The sequence below is a fragment of the Elephas maximus genome, chromosome 3, assembly GCF_024166365.1.
Source record: "Elephas maximus indicus isolate mEleMax1 chromosome 3, mEleMax1 primary haplotype, whole genome shotgun sequence".
NCBI classification, from domain to species: Eukaryota; Metazoa; Chordata; class Mammalia; order Proboscidea; family Elephantidae; genus Elephas; species Elephas maximus.
In genome coordinates this window covers 174,500,281-174,519,231 of record NC_064821.1, presented here as the reverse complement: position 1 = coordinate 174,519,231, position 18,951 = coordinate 174,500,281, and the positions used below count along the sequence as shown (strand labels likewise).

General features: G+C 40.3%; 1 protein-coding gene across 5 annotated transcripts in view; it reads left to right on the top strand.

The window, feature by feature from the left end:
* The first annotated feature begins 653 nt into the window (after nucleotides 1-653).
* NTNG1 (netrin G1) overlaps nucleotides 654-18,951 on the top strand; it is a 416,081-nt gene continuing 397,783 nt past the window's right edge. For 2 of the 5 annotated variants that reach the window (XM_049880210.1, XM_049880214.1), the window contains exons 1-2: nucleotides 1,326-2,295; nucleotides 9,492-10,256. In XM_049880210.1, coding sequence (XP_049736167.1) covers nucleotides 10,011-10,256 — 246 coding nt within the window. In that variant the 5' untranslated portion in view covers nucleotides 1,326-2,295; nucleotides 9,492-10,010. Of the gene's footprint in view, nucleotides 739-970; nucleotides 1,122-1,325; nucleotides 2,296-2,316; nucleotides 2,602-9,491; nucleotides 10,257-18,951 lie in introns of those variants that run through there. The other 3 variants (XM_049880212.1, XM_049880213.1, XM_049880211.1) reach the window with 3 other exon arrangements.

Below are 18,951 nucleotides of genomic sequence, written 5' to 3'. Positions count from 1 at the left end.
TTCACATATCAGATTGTTTTGAACTGATATCTGCTTCATAGTCAAATGAACCCTGGAATAAGGGAAGGTAAAAGGAGAAAGAAAGGTGGTTCCAAGATTTTGACAGATAAAAGGAAACATTTTGCCAGTTGGGGGTCAACATCAGAAATATTTTGGTATATCCCAGAAGGAAGTTTCCTAATTTCTGCATGGATTTCTTTTGTTTTTACTGAAAAAGACCTAAAAACAATCAGGTAGAGCTGAGAATGTGGGTTCAGAAGGGGTCTTCTTGGCTTGAGAGGAAAAAAAAAAAATTTTTTTTGTTTTTTATTTTGAGAGGAAAGGACAGGAGCAAATCCTGAGAGTTTCCACGCCAGGGGGCCAAGAGGACGTCAGAAAGCCACTTTTGGGTGTTGTTTCAAGGTCAATGACCGAGTTCTGGTGCCCTATTTGGGGGTGGTGGTGCAGGTTAGGTGAGGGGTGTGGTAAGTGGCGTTACCATGTGATCAGTACATTTCAACCCTGGAATAACACAGCCAGAGACCAGCTGAGGAGCCGGGAATGACCACTGCTGTGTTTAATTTTTTTTTTTTGTTTGTTTGTTTGGGGTGTTTAAGAACCACTTCTAGAAGTTTCACCCCTGCAGCTAGCTCCCCTGTACTATGTCAGTGCTACAGGACAGAGAAGGGAACCACAGAGCTCTCCTGATTCCTGCACTGGAACGAGTGGAAGGTGGGAAGATTCACTGTGGTCTCCCAGGTATTGGAGGGAAGGCGTGCGGTGCTTGGAACCCTCCCCTTCCTCTCGACTGCACAAGGCCCAGGAGGAACTGGTTACATGGTCAATTCAACCGCCTTCTCTCCCATACATCCTTCTGTCAACACCACTCTCAGTCATCACCCTAGAAAAATGACCCCTGTGCTTTTAGCCCTTCACCTTCCTTGTAGGGCATGTAGTCCTTGTGTAGCTACCCCGCTGGTGGGGAAGGCAGTCTTAGGGCTGGGGCATTAGTTTTCCTCTTGGGAAAGGCAAAGAGGCCGGAAATGCACTGCTGTCTCTTGAACTTCAACTTTCTAAAGGAGAATGGATTTCTAAATATTCGAGCCTTGCGCTGTAGGGGCCGCTGGCAGGATAAGCGAATTGTAAGTTGAAAAATAATTTGCGATCACTGCTAGGGGCGGGGGGTGTGTTTAGAACAGTTTGGGGAGGGGATGAAGGAGTGAGGGGTGGGATCAGCGGGGGCAGAAGGTGGGAGGTTGGTGGGGAGCAACTAGAAAAGCCGCTTCTCCGGACGAGCCGGGGTTGGGGGCTGGAGGGTGGTCTTGTAGTCACAGCACCCGAGGTCGTGGAGCGGAGGCAGCGATGGCCAGAACGGTAACAGCACTAGCAAGCGGGACGGAGCTAGGACCGCTCGGAGAGCCCAGGTCTCGAGGTAGTATAAGGTTTGCAATCCTTCCACTTGCTGGCAGTTGCAGAAGAAGATCTGCTTTTAAGTGAAACGTACTTGCCACCCCTCCTGGAGCCGCGGTTTCCCCGGGCTTGCTTCTTTCCTTCTCCCTCTGCTGGCCCTCGCGCTCACTCTTTAATTTGTGCGCGCCCCTAAGTTTGCCGAGAGCTCGCTGCCCGCACGGAGCAGGGTCCCGGACGCAATCCAGAAGCATCGTGGGCCATGTATATTTCATCAAATGGACTTTGGGTGCGTCGCGTCTCGCAGCCATCAACGCTATGTGCAGTGACATTTCTGACTTGAGTGGAGGAATGCGCGAAGGAAGCCCGGGCGACACTGGTACTAGAGGATCTTCTTGGCGCCAATACTAATTGTCCTGATTTATGTCCCCTCTGACTAAGCTCAACGTCTTCATCTGAAATAAAATGAAAGCGGTGCCAAGCGGGGTAGAACCTCCTGGCCGCTGGTTCTGATCCCCGGGAATCAGGAAATCGCCCTGCAGCTAAAAAAAAAAAAAAGAAAGAAAGGAAATAGAAATAGGGGGAAAAAAAAATCCCTCAGTAAAAGTTTAAGGTGAGAAGTGGCAGAGGCAGCAGCGCGAGAAGGCGCGGAGCAGAGCCGGCGAGCGGGGGACTGGGCCGGCAAGACCTCCCGAAGGCTGCGATTTCATTATTAATAACACTATATTTTTGGAGGGAGAGGCACCTTTCTCATCCTGTCTTCCTCTCCGCCCACCCCATCATCTACCTGTCAAAGTCACTGATCTTTTGCATTTCGGGAGAGGACGTCAACGGGAAGGAATTCCCCCCTCGGTGCGGGCTCCGAGAGGGGGCGACGCGCAGGAGGCTCCCCCCGGGGGCTGGAGGAAGGTAATTAAGCGGCGGGGAGTGGCGTGCCGGCTCGGGCGCCGGGTCCGCAGGGTCCTCTCCCGCGGCCCGCCTGGCGCGATCGGGACCCCGGGGCTGCGGCGGCGGGTCCGGTCCACACCCCCACCCCTCCCGCTCCGCCCGCGCCCGGGAGGTGGCTCCGCGGGAGCAGCAGCCGCCGCCCGCCGGTGCGCTGCCCGCGGGCTCCGCTGCTGCGGCCGCCGCCCGAGGCGGACCAGGCTGGGCAGGGCCGCCGCCCCGCGCCGTCGGCTCGGCTCCCGCCCAGCGCAAGGGCAAATGGGCCACCGGGTAAGTGCGGCTTGCTTCCCCTCCTTCAGCGACCCACGCGTCTCCTCTCCGCCCCTCTGCCGCTGGGCGGCCTCCCTCCCTCCGGTCCCCCCGGTGCAATCCACAGGCGGGAGGGAAGGCTCTGGGTGGGCGAGGAACTTTCTAAAGCGCCTTGAGGAGGCAGCGTGCGGAGCCTGTGCGCGCACACACAGCCTGCACACTCTCACACCCACACACATGTCCTCCTGGGTGTGCGCCCCGAGCAGGTTACGAGTCTGCCTGCTGTATCCAGAGCCCGGCGCTGGGTCGGTACCTCCATCGACGGACTGCCATGCACACAGCGCGCTCTCCTTCTCTCGCGCACCTGACCACACTCAAGGCGCAGGAGGGTCCCCCGCCCCCCACCTTTCACCAATTGTCTTTGCTTTGGGGAAAAAAACTTGCCCTGTTACCGGCCAGGTGAGGCCGGTGGCCACAATGAGAGATTTTGAAGTCCCTTTCTTTTAATCTCTTTTATTGGTGTGAGATTAAAACCTTACTATCCCGTGTTCTGTAGCTGAGGAGAAAGGAAAATTGAGAGGGGAAAGACTTGGTGTAGGAATGCTATTTGGAAATATTTTTTTTCAGATTCTTTCCTGGCAGTACATTAATCGGTTGATGAATTCGGCTTAGGACAGTGAATTGCTCTCCTGTATGGATCTGTGGATATCTATATATAATACAAATAATACTGAATATTATTGGGCCCAAAATAACCAATTAAGTGATTCATGCAAGGGAAAAGTTGGATTAAAAAAGAAACTGCGCCCTCTGCTGTTTATTTTAGTAACCTTACCCGGGACCTTTTTTTTTTTTTTTCTTCCAGAAATCCACTTAAGAGTAGGTTGTCATCTTACAGGGCAACGGAGGAAAATTCCTAGCGGGGATTTTAAAACAACTTTCTGTGGAAAAGTCGGAGACTGCGTTCTCGTCATTACATCATGTATTGATTTCCAGAGGGTAGAGGCATTCGTTCCCCATTTCCTCCCCATTCTTCTCTTTATCCGGGAATGATCAATCTAGCACGACATTGCAACTCTTCAATGCATTGTTCGCCTATGTAATCTCCTTCTCCCCACCTCTCCTTCCCAAGCCAATTACATTCAGGCTCATAAATACAGTTTCAAGCCATCCTTATTAACTTCTTGGCATGACAGTAGCAACCTGGCTCCTCCCTCCACCCCCCCCCCCTTTTTTTTAGGCCAAGGGCACTAAGGGATGTGATACTAAGATTTTCCAAGACTAGAAAGAGTTGAGTGTACCTTTAAATGTTTGTATGAAGCAAAGCAGGAGTGATTGAACAAATGGGGTAAGAAGAATACTGAAATGTCTACAGGAAAACTCAGAACAGCTTCCTCTCCCAGTAATGGAGTCTCTTAACAGTTTGTCAATCTTTGGAATGGAAAATTCTGAGTAAGAGTCAGAATCCCGCTAAACATATGGCGAATCTGGCAGTAGACTTGCTCTAGAAATAAGGCCCTATTTTATGACTGGAAATGCTAAAAGTTTTCTTATCTTACAGAAATGAAAAAAAAAAAAAAGAAAGCTCTTCCAGCAAAAAAAAAAAAAAAAAAAATTTTTTTCAAATATGCTTACTCGTTAAACTTACCAGAAAAAGTTTTCCAGAACGTCTCTTTTTTGGGGGGAGGAGCAAGATTTGGCTGCTGGGCTGGACTTGAGGACTGTCCCTAACCTGTGGGGAATTAGCAATCCCACATTTAAATATTTTGAACTGTGCCACTTTGAATGCCTGCGCCAGCCCCTTTCTTTTTGGTAAAGGAAAAGCAGCTGTTCAAGACTATTTTTTGAGATAAGCAACTTTTCGGTTTTTCCTTAGGGTAAATTTTGGATTTTTGCATGTGGTTCAGCAAGCAAAGAAGAAATGTATCCAGCATTTCACACATATAAAGGTTTTCTTTTTTGGATACCATGAAATAAGATGTATTTCACCACTGAGACCAACATCAGAACATTTCAGGATTCCATATATTTGACTTTTAATTTAATTTTCATTTTGCAAAATTTAAGAGGGATAATCTTTAAACCAGTTTCCTTTATTAGGACATATAGCTGTTTTTCCTATTAGATTTTTATTTTGTCAGCTTTCACTGGGCATGTGTGTTAAAATGGTTCAGGCGAATGTACTATTTCCTTTTGTATATTTCTAATTGGTGCAAATAACCTGTTTTTGCTTCCATTAATATCCTGAAAACTCTCAGTTAATATGTTAAAAAATTAAGGAATGGCACTTTTAGTTGATAGGTTTTGTAAGCGTTGTGAGCACTGGGAGAGAGTTTTAGAGTTGCAAAACACCGAGTCGCTTGGAAAGAAAGAACATTTCATACAACTCAGCAAATCAATTATATGTTAACCTGGGAAAAACAGATGCATGAGTGTGTGTGAATTATATTGTATTTTATCTCAGTGGAAGGTTTAGAATACTTAAAAAAAAATTATTTGCAGAATCTAGAGTTCTGTTTCAAAACTTCACGTGGGTGTAGATTTTCTCAAATGTGTATTTGAGACCTGGGATCTCTGAACTTCCCTCTGTGAGAGAATGGATGCTTTTGTTGTTCACATGGGAATGAAACACCAGATTTCCTCTAGGTTTAGCTGATTCTGAAATAATTTTATGTGTTATCCAGTCCCCAAACCTTCTGAAAAACACATGATATTTAATTTCTCTCATCAGTCTTCTGTCAATGAAAACAGAGATCTTTCAAGTACTGAAGTGTGTTCTTTGGTTTTATTAAGAATCTCATGATAGGCAGTTGCTCAGAATATCCAATCAAGTATGAGTAGGATATGCCAATGATGTTGTACATGTTAAATTCCCTACATGTTGAAAGACAGTTAAGAAAAGGATAGAAACAGATGTTTCCCATTAAGATGTCTAGAAATTGCAATCTTCACTACAAATAAGTGCCAAGAGCGTTCAATATGTGTTAAAATATCTCATGTAGCAAATCTCATGATAACTGTGTTGGAAACTGCTAATTTTGATATTTGTACATATCTTTACTCCTTTAGGGTTTTCATTCAATGGAATATGATTATAGTCAATTTTCTTTTTGTTCCTTCCCATTCAGAAACATGTGTATTTATAAAATTCTTAATGCCTGTGAGGAATGAGTCAATAGCTGTCTATTTCAGGTGCCCCTGAACAGCTGAATATTTATGGAATAAATACCCTACTACTACCACCCCCACTTCCTAGTTAGATTATATAATAAAGCAAATGCTGAAAGCCAGTTAGAGTTAGTAGATTTCCTGGCAATATTTTCCTCTCAGATGTTGATGAAATTGGCAATTTCTTTTGGGATAGAATTACCTACAGTTTTTATCATTATTCCTTTCATGTAATATTTTGGGAAGCTCCTGTTTTGTTGAAAGGGACTGTGACATACTTTGTGAAAAGGTAATCCAAGGTAGAAAGGAACTAACTTCAGAATCCAGCAGAAAGATATGTGCCACGTCTGCAAAGCCAATTTATAGCCCATTGTAGTCCTGATCAATAACGTTTACCAACTGGAGGGCCGTGACATAATTTTGTATTTTGACATTGGCTCTGGACATTCATACACCTGCCAGAGGCCTATGGAGCGCTCATAGCATGTTAGTTTGTATTTTTCTGTTTTTAAATAATAATAATCAAAAAAACGTCCTCAAGACTGTAGTTTACAGGTAGAGACAATGACACTATTTGATTATAGTGAGTTTCCAAGTTTCGCAAAGTTAAGAGCTAGAGCCGGCACTGCCCAGAGACATCTTGGGACATTGCTTACATTTGGGGGATTCAGACTTCTGAAACAAATTCAAAGCCTGTATTACTTGGCAATCAGACCAGTTAGGGGCCAGAAGGGATCAGCTTACAAAGTCCCAAAATATGTCTTTGACTGTCATTCTCATAGTCAGTTTGCTGAGCTATTTATTGTACTGCCCTAGCTTTAAAGAGGACATCGATAATTTTAACCTGGTTGAAAGCATAGCCAGATGGGAACCAGTACCATGAGGTAATACAGGTTAAGGTATAAAGAGCCTTCTATTTTTACATGGTTTTATTTGCTTTGAAAACTCCATAATAATACTTCAACAACAAATTCGTGAATTTGAGACAGACTTCTTTTCGGTTATGTGTCATGGAAGTTCATAGATTAACTCCTTACTCATTTTAAGTTGAGGATTTTCTTTGAAGTGCATATGGTACTGGGAAGTAAGGAGGCTCAAAGCGAAAGACACATCATAGCTGACGCTACAAACGTAAAAATTAGAGTGAAACATCGAATAATTATGTTAAAGAACAGCCGAGTGACCCTCTGCTCGTGATGTGTAATATGCCATGGTCAGTATCTTTTCCTGTGTCAATGGGAGCTCATTAAATGTAAATTCTGCAGACTAACTGAGCCATGCCATATTAGTGCTTGCCAAAGCTTGACATTTTTAATACATTAATAATATGTCTGTAATGTAATGGAAAACTATTAATCACAACTGGTTATATGCCAGAAATTGAAGCTATAATTGGCTGCTTCTGCCTGTCGCACAGTCCTGCATGTGCCTAATATTCAAATATCTTGCACTCCTGTGCATTTTTGCTTGTCAGTTCTCTCAATTCGATCAATGCTGTAGTCCATAACTCTGTGTAATGACCATCATTATAATTCTGCTATACTCTAATGAGAATTCGTTATATTGGGATTGCTGTTGTGTCAGGAGGCAGTGACAGGTTCACAGGCTTTTCCTTAGTGTCCAAATCTTTCCCGTACTAATGTATGGGCACCTTTTAGTTTGTGGCTGTGTTAAGGCAAAATGCGGATGAGGACAGTGTCCAAGAATAAATGGGTGAGGGAGATGGTAAAAAAAAAAAATGTTAAAAAAAATACACATTTAAGACTAATTTCAGGGAGCATGCAAACATATGATACTTAAATCCATGTTTAAAAAATAATATAAAAAATTAACACATTCTGCTTACTCAGTTCGAACTCAAAGCAGTCCATTCCAAGTCTTCAAGACTGCATCGTTTTTGGAAAATAAGTAGCTGTGTATATGACAATAAGAATTGAAGTTAATAATTTCTGGTCTATAGATTTTACACTGCCCACCTCCGCCCTCCTGGGAAAGTGTTTGTTTCCTGCTATAATAAAGTAGTAAACACATTTGAAAAATGCATGTAGAAAGGATAAATTTGTGCTATTTTTAACACCTTTTCAGATTATTAATTGTCAAATTGTTGGATGTTTCTGAAAATATCAACTTAAAATTACTAATGAAACTGGAAACAAAAAACAGAAGGCTGTAATAGGCACAACACATGCTTCTCTGTGTTTTTCTCTTTAGCTTAAGATTTCAAAATGTGTTCAACACAGTATAGTCTTTATGGTACAAGAAAGAAGCAGATTCAAATCTATAGTTTATACATGATCAGACAAACTGCTAATTATTGCTTCATGGAAACTCAAATATTCAACACTCTCCCTAATAGAAAATATCACAAATTGTAGCTGTATGATAACATTTTATGAATTGAATATAATGAAAATTGCACTTGCATCCATAAAGCAATTATTATAAATTACTTTGCTATGGAAACACAATTCAACCATCTGTTGGCACTTCATAGTCTGTGGCTTAGTTCATTTTAAGATGGTGCATTATTTAAATATAGTGAATTCCTTTTATAAGAGTGTTTGAAGATAGTGAACTTCCATATTTAAACTGGTCAATGTGAATTGAAGGAAATGTAGTGGAATTTTCCAAAACTGTAGGCTTTTTTGTCCTTTTTGAATTGTTTATAGTTAATTTTTGGGACTGTGAATAGGACCAACTATTTAAGCAAATATACCTTTTTTACACCTGGATTCCATATATTACTGTTTGTTTAGATTTGGATAATCATCTCAAAGGAAAAAGTTGCCAGCTAAATGCACCAATCACTTCTACCCATCGTTATGCAGGCTGCATTATAAGTTAACCAAAAGTACTTTTAAATAGTAATTTCCATTTTCTCTGAGAATTAGTGCCGTATTATTCAGCTTCATGGCCTGTTAACTCACCCTCAGCTATTTTTGTATGTGCATTTTAAATTGTTTTACTGGAGCTTTTAGTTTTAAAATAGCATATAATATTTGCCTTTGGGACAAATTCACTTCTGTTACAGAAAGTAACTGCAAATGCAGATGTAATGGCTATAAAGAGATGTGGGAAAATAAAAGACTCTTATGAACAGAAAATTTACCCCTTTGGTTTTATTTTTGAAAAGAATTTTTTTTTTTTTTTAATCCAGAGAGCCAAGTTGTCTTTATCACTACATACAACTAAACAAAAGAGGCTAAATTCTTGCAATATAATGAGCAAACCCACAGGGACAGGCTCAGGCCAACAATGCTGGTTTTCACTCCAGCTAACAAAAGCTAAGAAATACACAAGGAATTTGGCGATTTTAGGGTCTCTTTGCCAAGAGACAAAAGGCATACAAGGAGTTGTCATTTCTTTGTCAGTGTAATAAAAGAGCTCATTTCCCACATTGTTCTCTTGGAAGATTTTCTAGCACATGAGAAATGTTTCAATCTAGGCACTTGCTATCAGTTTTGTCAAGATGGAAATATAATTTTTGAAGCGAAAATCTGTTCCTCACCTGGAATACACACATCTGTCTTTGTTGTGGAAGAGTTAAATCCTTCATAGAGAAATTCCCCCCAGTGTGAATGATTTCCGTGGTTTGCTCGTTCTAGGGAAGCAACCGAGTACAGGCTATCCATATTACACCAATTTGCTTTATATTATGTCAAAAACCAAAATATCAACATATCATACACTTTGTAATACATTGATTCTGGGTCAATAATTCTTACTCTTATTGTTTCTAAAAGGTATTGGTGCCAGAAGAAAAGAATGATTGATGGGAAACAGACACCGAGCTATCAACACTCATCCTTTGGCTTCAGATACTGATATCTCGGCGCGTGTAATCTCCATTTCTGAGCTGTGAACATCGAGGATCACTCAGGGTTATCAGATGTATAATGGAAGACCCATCACTTTGCTAAATTATTATCTGCTACTGGACATCTTTTACAAAAACCAAACTAGACCTGTGTCTGCTGGCTATGTTCTAGGACAAAGAAAACGCCGCAAGTTGTTGATGCCTACCACACAAGTATGTTAGGCTTCCACCAAAGTCCTCGGTATTTCCGAACACGCACAATATCTTAACTCTTCACGTTTGATTTTGCAGTCTGGTTTGAAGTCTAGCCTTCTTTTTTTTTTTTCTTTGAATGTAAGACCTACCTACATATAGACACATATGTATACGTATATATAAAACGGACACAGATCACAGATAAGCAAACTCTGCTTTAGTGACCACGAAACCTGCAAAGAATTTAGAGATGTATTTGTCAAGATTCCTGTCAATTCATGCCCTTTGGGTTACAGTGTCCTCAGTGATGCAGCCCTTCCCTTTGGTGTGGGGACATTATGATGTATGTAAGACTCAGATCTACACAGATGAAGGGAAAGTTTGGGATTACATGGCCTGTCAGCCGGAATCCATGGACATGACCAAGTATCTGAAAGTGAAGCTGGATCCCCCGGATATTACCTGTGGAGACCCTCCTGAGACCTTCTGTGCAATGGTGAGACAACCTTTTTGAATAGAATATTTCATAGCGAATGGGGGCAAGCTGTATATGCCTATGAGTTTGGCGAATGTGAAGACTCATTTCATGCCATAAGCTGAATCTTCAGGTAGCAGATTTGTGTTCCCAGGCTAGCTCCCTTCTCAGTGCAGGCTCGCCCTACCAGGAACTACAATGTGCACAGTGTGGTTGGTGCATTGGAACTTACCTTCTGCTCCCCTGCAAACCAAAGGCTCACTACAGCAGGTGTATTGTATATATTATTACAAAAATCCAACGGGGGTTGGAGATTGAGAATATGATTAGGTGATATGTGCTGTGTGAAAGAAAAAATCTGCTGGGAAACCAACTTTAAAAACACAAAGCTTTCTTTATACAACTATATAAGGCCAGTCCAAAGTTCCATAGTTAAGGCTCGAATAGATCTCTTGGTTTTCTTCACCAGGAAACTATTGTCATTGGTGAGGAGAACAGTGAAAAGAGAAGCAGAGGATAGAGGAACTAAAGTCTTAAGAGAGGCTTTTCTAGAAAAGTCTTATTTGCCAATTCATACAGTTTCTTATTTTCAAGGGTCATAGTTTCTCATGGGTATTTGAAAGATGAATGTTGAAATGTTGAAACATATTTGCTGAAAACTAATGACCGTGGACATACAAATGCAGATGCTATTCTTTTAATAAGCAAAGTTACAGAATTCTTTGTTCTCGTGGCGTACTGTGTCTACTAAGTGAAAAGGCAAGCTTCGGAGTAGCACATTGAATTTTCACTAAGGACATAGCTGAAACTACACCTACAAAATGTTAGTAAACAGACTAGAGATTAAAATGATGTTAAATGTGCTAGAGAATTCAGACAGTATGTTCATTTGGTTTATGTTGTTGTCTTTTATTACAGATGGTCTTTATGCGATCCAAGTACTGTGATCCCATTTTTTTCTACATACAGATATCATTGTATGGCAGGTTTTAATAGTATTCTTATCTGACTTTATTATCTTGAACTTGGCCTGGCATTTTCAGGATAGTGAAACTATTAATCAAGGTAGCATCTGTTCACAGTCCCCGGTGAGTTAAATTAGCATAAGATCATCTTAGACCTAGCATTATAGAAAAGGTTTTGTAACAGGAAACAATTTTGAGCAATAAAGAGTGTTTTCACCTAAAAGCTAAGGGCTTGCCATTTTTCAGAAGTGCCTTTGGGGACTGGTTTGAATTATAGTCTAAACCTGATTTTGTGGAGAGTGAGAAAAAGAGCTTGGCTATTAGGTGTCACTATGACTAAAGTGCCCTAAAAGACTAAATATTTCAAAGAGAGGACCCATCTCTCTGGGAGACAGGTGTATGCTTTGCAAAGAAGTTGCATTTTAGAAGCTGAAGACTTCCAGAAAACAGAGCTTATTCAAACGCATTATACATACCCATTGCTGTCGAGTCGATTCTGACTCAGAGCTATATCACACATTAGCAGCACTACAATAAATCTGTAGAAGAGCGTATGTTGCCTTTAGAAAAGGCCTTTAATAATTTCTCATAAAAGGTCAACTTTATGATCACATTGCCAATCTGGGGTGAAATTGCCATTCGGGTGATAGGTTGTGCAATCTCCCACTCCTTACAGCGGAGGACAAGTTCTGGGCTAGTTCTTCACGTATTAACAACACTCTAGCCCTATATATTGGTTTGCATGACACTTGTCACAATATGCCTCTTCTGGGATTGTTCGATTCACCAATCTAAGTAAAATAGCAAATACCATTTTGCAAGGTGCTATTTCCACCGGCATCGGCACCGTCTGATGTGTTCTATGTGTGATTTATATGTGCAGCTTCCCTGGTTCCAGGCTCTGGCAAGAGAATGCTTGCCCAGCATGGTTCCTGTCCATCATGTTGAAGCATTTACCTGGGACCTTCAGCATGCCTCATTCTCCCATCCCGAGTGGGAAGGACACATTACAGAGCCTCCCATGCCTGCTTTTCACAGTGACAGGACCTAATAAGGTCCTTAAACAAGCCAATTCCTACCTCTCCAATGGCTAAGTGATTTTTGAGACCAAAGGGGAAAAAAGAACTAGAATGATATCTCTCAGCTTTCTCAGGTGCAGTAGCATGTATACTTTACATGTTTACATGAAACCCCACAGGACCACCTTTTAAAAGGGTGCATCTTAGTCTGATGCAGACATTCAGAAGCCTTGGTGGCTTTAAACTTGCCATTGAGCGAATAATTTTGCAAGGGAGAGTGTAAGACTTGTGAGATATTACCAATCAATGCTTAATTTGTGCTCCTTAATATGCATATTATTGGCATAACTGATTTAATAATCTAGCCTTCAAATGTGCACCTTGGGACTCTGTATATATATTATATACCAAGTCAGTCATAATGACCTAATATAGCAACACGTCCTCTCTGCAGTTGTGGGTTTTCCGTAAAACTCTTTAGCGTACGGGTTCCTGACACGAGGCTGTAAAGCTGTTTCCAGATGCTGTCACATCAGACCTTTTTAGGTGCTCCTTAGCCCAAGGTCTAATGGGAATCCATAAAGTCATTTGTGTTATGACTTACACATTCTCCCCTCCTTGACATTCGCATCCATACCTGCTCCCTCAGAGTCGTTATGGCCTATTACATCAGGGTAGCTGCCACATAGGTACTATCGCTACTTACCCCCATATGTAAATTTTTGGTGCAAAATGGTTTCAGTAATCATCTGCTCAGCTAGTGACATGCTTATTAGCTGTGACTATAAGCAGTCCTGAGCAGCAAGCAGGCATTTGGTCAGAGAAATACCCTGTAATTCCCATAGCCGATTTATTTAATGTACAGTTGAAGGGCACTGGCAATGCCTTCAGAGTCGGTTTTGCCACTCTCTGCAGTTGCTCCAGCACTATCTGCCAGTGACTATCCATGAATACTGCATTGACTTTAACACACAATGAAATCTTAGCGTAAGGGAGCGTGTGAATGTAGCCATTGATTCCGTTTAATAATAGATCTCTGCTTATTAACCTGGATGACCTATTTCATAAATCTTTAATGTCAAGTGATTTTAAATTGTCCTATATTAATTATGCCAGCATTTATAAACATTAGTTTTCTGGGAGAGTCTCCTTTTTCTATTTATGACAATAGAATAGGGAAATAAATACACACCCATACACACATACTCTAACCTATATGTGTATAACATGTAAATACATGAATTCTGTATGTCAACAACTATACATGTTCTTTATCATTTCATCTATTTCTTTAAGTTGTTTTATGGCTAAAAAGGATCCCTGTTTTGTTAAGGGAGAGGAATCTGAAGGGTAGAGAAGAAATAACATTTTTTTTATTTTAATGCTGGGAGTACATGTTAGTATAGATCCCATCCCTCTTTCATCCATGTTAAAAGCTCCAGGTAACACAGCTTTGTCAGAAAACAGATCCTCTAGTGACAACAATTTGTTTCAATTTGCATGAAGCACAGATAGGATGATCTGAACCTGTGCGTGAAGCTGAAGTGACAACACAAAGCTATGACTTGTTCTTTGTGTTTAGACAAAGTTAGCTGTCATATCTCCACGCAACACCCCAGTGGCTTAAAAATGGCAAAATTATCTGCAATTATCTCCAGCCTGCAGCTAATTTTCTGGATCCGTTAAACAGAAGCTTTGAAAAGATGCCTGCAGACGGAAGGAGTCATGTGCGTTTGTACAATTTATGGAGCAGAAGTGCTGATGACGGTAGAAATGTGAGCCCTTGAGTGCTGTTATGGATTCCAGAGCCAATCAAAACTAAATTAGAAAACAAAGATTATTAAAAAGTCTTCTGTGCATGTAATTTTGGCATAATATCATGAGGTGGACATTAAACGTTTCCCTTGGAGACTCTCGGCATCATTAATGCAGCACGCCTTTAATTACAAGCAGGCTCATATTACTAAAAAAATGGAGAAAAGAAAGGACTCTGTGGTGTCATTAGCAAAACCCTCATTATGTTTACTGAAGTAATTAAAAGAAAGGGTGTAATTTTTCTAAATAAAATATCAGAATCTGAAATGAAAATGGATTTTCTTTAGGAAATGTACTAATGTGTGCCTGCTCTCTTGATAGGCATTTGTTCAAGTACTGTAACAGTTCTATTAATGATCATTTCATAGTCTGCTATTTCTAGATAGACTGCTATTAAGGAAAAAACTTTAATTATCGTAAACATTGTGGGTCGAGCGTATTGCATTCTGTTCCAATGGAATTTACACAAGTAGTAGAAAGCATCTGTGTTTTATGATTTTAAAGGAGCCCAGGGGTCTGAGTGGTTGTTGATGAATAGTCTCAGGGCTATCCATAACTTAAATTTCTGATCCGACATCAGCTCAGGTTGCCATCTGGTGGTTATCAGGTGGCCTTTGAGAAATTAATTTTGATAAACTCAGTTAAATTTTCAGTGACAAGAGATTAATATCCATTTCCCCAAAACTGGAAAATGACATTGACTTATATAAGAATGGAATAGTCTTAAAAACACACTCTGTTCACATGAAAGATAATTCAATAAGTGAGTGAAGTTTTAGTAACGGTGACATCTTTCATTTGCACTGATTTATCCCTTAATTACGCCAGAATGGAATTTAAAAAAAAAAAAAAAAACCTTCAGTTCCTTCATTATTAACACTTCATTGTTATTAGCTCATTATTTAGATTTATTTCTTAGAAAAGTTTAATTCATGTTTGTAATGAATTTTCAAGGAGATCAGTCTTTCTGATACATGAGTATATCAAGTACTTCCTTCTTGAGAAGGCTACAGTCACTCCTTATTATCTATTGCATCAAGTCTAAAATCCTCTACCTGAATTTTAAATCTGGCTGTACACAACCTAATTTCCCACTACATCCCTTAAGCACCCTGTTGCACCTCCACGGGGCTTAAGGCTGGCAATCTAGTTGGAAGGGTGGATACTGGGTTGAAGATGCCTTGACATAACAGGCATGGTTTATGGGGGAGGCCTTGGGAGGAAGGCGGTGAAGATTACGGTGGGGCTAACCAAACCTGAAACCACCTCACGTCCTTGTTTCCAGCTGGTGTTCTCTATGTGCACAGGTGCTCCTCTATGTGGGGTCAATGCTCCACAAATATTATTGCAGAATATAGTATGTCAGATGACGTGAACAGAGCATATAGCACAAAACTTGGTCTTGGTGTTGAGAATCAGAGTCAAATAAAACATGTTCTCTGCCTCCAAAGGAGGTAAAGAGTACTGAGCATAATTAATACAAAGTAGTGAAAACCCTGGGAGTGGCAAAGCAGAGAAGTAGAACCAGCTTTCAGAATCCAAAGGCAAAACCTTATTTTGCTACATGTCAAGGGGCTACTTGGAAAATACTATCTGGTAGCCATGTACTGGAGTCCCTGGGTAGTGCAAATGCGTAACACATCTGGCTGCTAACTGAAAGGCTAGAGGTTCAGGGTTCGAGTCCACCCACTTCAAAGTTTGAGCCTTGGGAGAAAGGCCTGGCGGTCTACATCTGAAACAGCAGCTACTGAAAACCCTGTGGAGCACAGTTCTACTCTGACACGCGTGGGGCCACCATAACTTGGAGCCTGACACCAACTGGTTTGCTTTTTGGTTTAGCTATGCGCGTAATGTTATACAACATCTGAAAAGGCAAGAAAAAAAAGGCTGGATGGAGTGGAAGCACAGTTTTAAATGAATGACAACCTAGTAGCCTGCTTAAAGGTAGAATGACTTCTTGTATCTTGACAAAATGAAAGAGGAGCAAAAAAATCATAGAACCTGATGAGTAAGACTACATAGATATATGAGTTTCGTTTTTTAAAAGAGGCATTTATTTGCTTATTGAGAAGGTTGAATTTTTTAATGTGCCTCGGCCATTTGAATTTATTTATTTCCAACTGTGGTGATTTTATTCCTTTGTACTTTTGCCCCTTTTCTAACTCTTCTACTTCAGCCAGCTATTAAAAAGTAAATCAATAAAAAATGTTTCTATTTGAGCCTTTTAAACAAACAGCGCTGTTTGTCAGTTAATCCAGTTCAAAAATACGAATATTATTTCTCCCAGAAGAGAAGATCTTGTTTTAGAGACTTTTCCACACCCTTCCTTTTGTGGAAATTGTATGTATTCCTACAATGGATTTTGGTGGCAGAAAGCCATTACCTTAAGGCTAGGACATATTCATCTGAGTGCCACCTTCTGTGTCTTTTTTCCTAATGTGAGACCTTTGAGAAGCTGTCTTTTACCTTTCACTTGCTTAGAATCAGCCTTTTTGGAAACAGTTACATACTGAAACATATTCCTGCTGGTGTGAAATCTGCTTCGGTTTTAATTCACCAGACCAATGGGCAGAGTGGTTTTTTCGTGTGCCATTTTTAGCTTTCAAAATTTCTTTTCTTACAAAAGGGAAAATGATGAAAGTTTTTTCACAAGCATAATATTGGAAAAGAACTTACAGAGACTGGCAGGTTGCAGGTTTCTTCTCATCTTGCTGGGAATAGATAGGTTCACATAGTGTCTGTTCCACGGAAATTAAAGATGTGAGCTGAGGAAGAAACCAGAATGGGTTCTCATTCTTTGACCTACTTTGAAACTGACTTCTAGAATACTAAATGAAGAATTGAGCTGGGTATTGCTCCGGTACAAAGAAATAGCCCTTTTGTTCCAGAGGAATGAAGTCCATTGAGAGGTCCCACAGCTGACATTATTATCAGATCTTGTCCGAACAATGCTCTTTCACTATGACGTGCAACTTTTTGCTTTGTTTTCCCCATTGCTCCATTTCCTTCTTGGAAATGATAAAATGAAGAAATCAAATACACTCCCAAGCAACCTGTAAGCATGGTCTAAAAACTAACCTCACGTTTCGGCAATATTGTCAAGGTTCCTTAATGTTGATTTGCACAAGGGAAGAATTTATAAATTGGTTAAAAAAAAAAAAAAGATCAAAGTAAGAGAAGTATGAAACCTGCCCAGCAGTTAGAAGACTGTTCTAGAAAATTAATTCTGTATTTCCGAGAAAGATATTTTTGTGTGTATGTTGCTTCTAAAAGACATGAATGTGGGATGTAGACAACTATAATGGGTCTCCCAGACATGGGGAGATAAGATTTGTAGATGATGTAAAGATTTTACTAGGGGCTTTCAATATTTTTTATAAGTGACATGTGAAAGTTATGGACTTCTTTTACAGTGGAATGAGATCTTTCATATTATAGACCATTCACAAGTTCCCTCAAAAGAGAGAGGAATCCAACAGATAGGGTCAGCATGAGTTGTGGAAGAGAAGATGTGTATGACTTGAAGAAAATGAGCTGGTGGCCAGTATGTTCATCAGAGGTTAGTCACTGATACCTGGGCCACCTCTGTATGGATTATTATATTGTGTTTTCAGTGAAGGGTTTTTTTTTTTTACACAGGAGTTTAGGTTCCCATTCAACGATTTCTACCCAAATGGTTCAGTGACATTGGTTGCATTCTTCATAATGCTTGAACATTCTAGTTATTTCCATTCTTCTTGTTCCATTTCTCTATGTAGATTTTGATTTCAAAGTTTAGAAAGACTAATATGTTATACTAAAGAGTACTTTCATTAATGGGTCTGTCTGGCTCAGTATGGTTTCTATCTAGCCATCACTGACTGGATAGTGCCTAGCACAGTGTATTGTGTATAGTAGTATATAACGCAGGCTTGTAGAATCAAACGTGCTATATTTTTAAAAACAACATTTGTAGCTGATGTTTATCTAAAACTTACATGGTGCCATATACTGTACGAAACATTTGGTTTGTGCTTGTTCATGTAATCCTCAATCCTATCATTATTCTTATTTAAAGGGTAGAGTAACTGAGCCATGAGGTTAAGTAGCTTTTCCAAGTAAGTAGTGGGAACACGATGTATGTAAACCCAGGCAGTCTGACGTCCGTATCCCACTCTTAAACTATCCTATAAATTCCTCCCTAATATTATTTGTAGCACATGGGATTAAACCATAGTGAAAGCCTTTTCTAAAATTGTGTTTATGATTTGGCCTATCAGCTACCATACTATGATGTTATTATTTAAAAAACCTTTTTATCTGAAATAACCTCAGAAAATTGGATTCTGTAAACAGAGTGCCTGGAATGTTGGAAATACACATTATGTGATGAGTGTCTTCATTCAGGGATAAGAGAACCAATCAACAGTGTTTGTTTCCATTCTTGCCTTCTTTTCCATTAACGTGTTCATATAAATGGAAATAAGCTGCTTGAAATCATAGAGAGCAGAGTATATATTGTACTCACTATCTAAAACCAGAATAATAAGTCAGCAACTGTTGGCTAGTTAACAAAATCATATTCTTGTGGGTGAGGTGTTGAGAAAAGTAGTTAGTGTGATGCTTTTGGTTATTTTTGACACTATCAATACCAACTGTTATCGTATAGCTGTGGTATCTCCACTCGGATGTCTAATAGGCTTTCTAAACTTCACGTTTATGAAAGAACTTGATTTCTTCACCCCAGATTGATTCTGCTTCTAGTCTTTCCCCCATCTGTAAATGGCAACTTCTAGTTGTCTAGTCCTTCAAGACAAAATACCTAGGAATTCTCCTTAATTCCTTCATATCTCTTACTACACACATAAACAAGTCCTGTTAGCTAAGCCTTCAGAATGTACCCCGAATCTGACCACTTCTCACCCTTTCCGCTGCTAA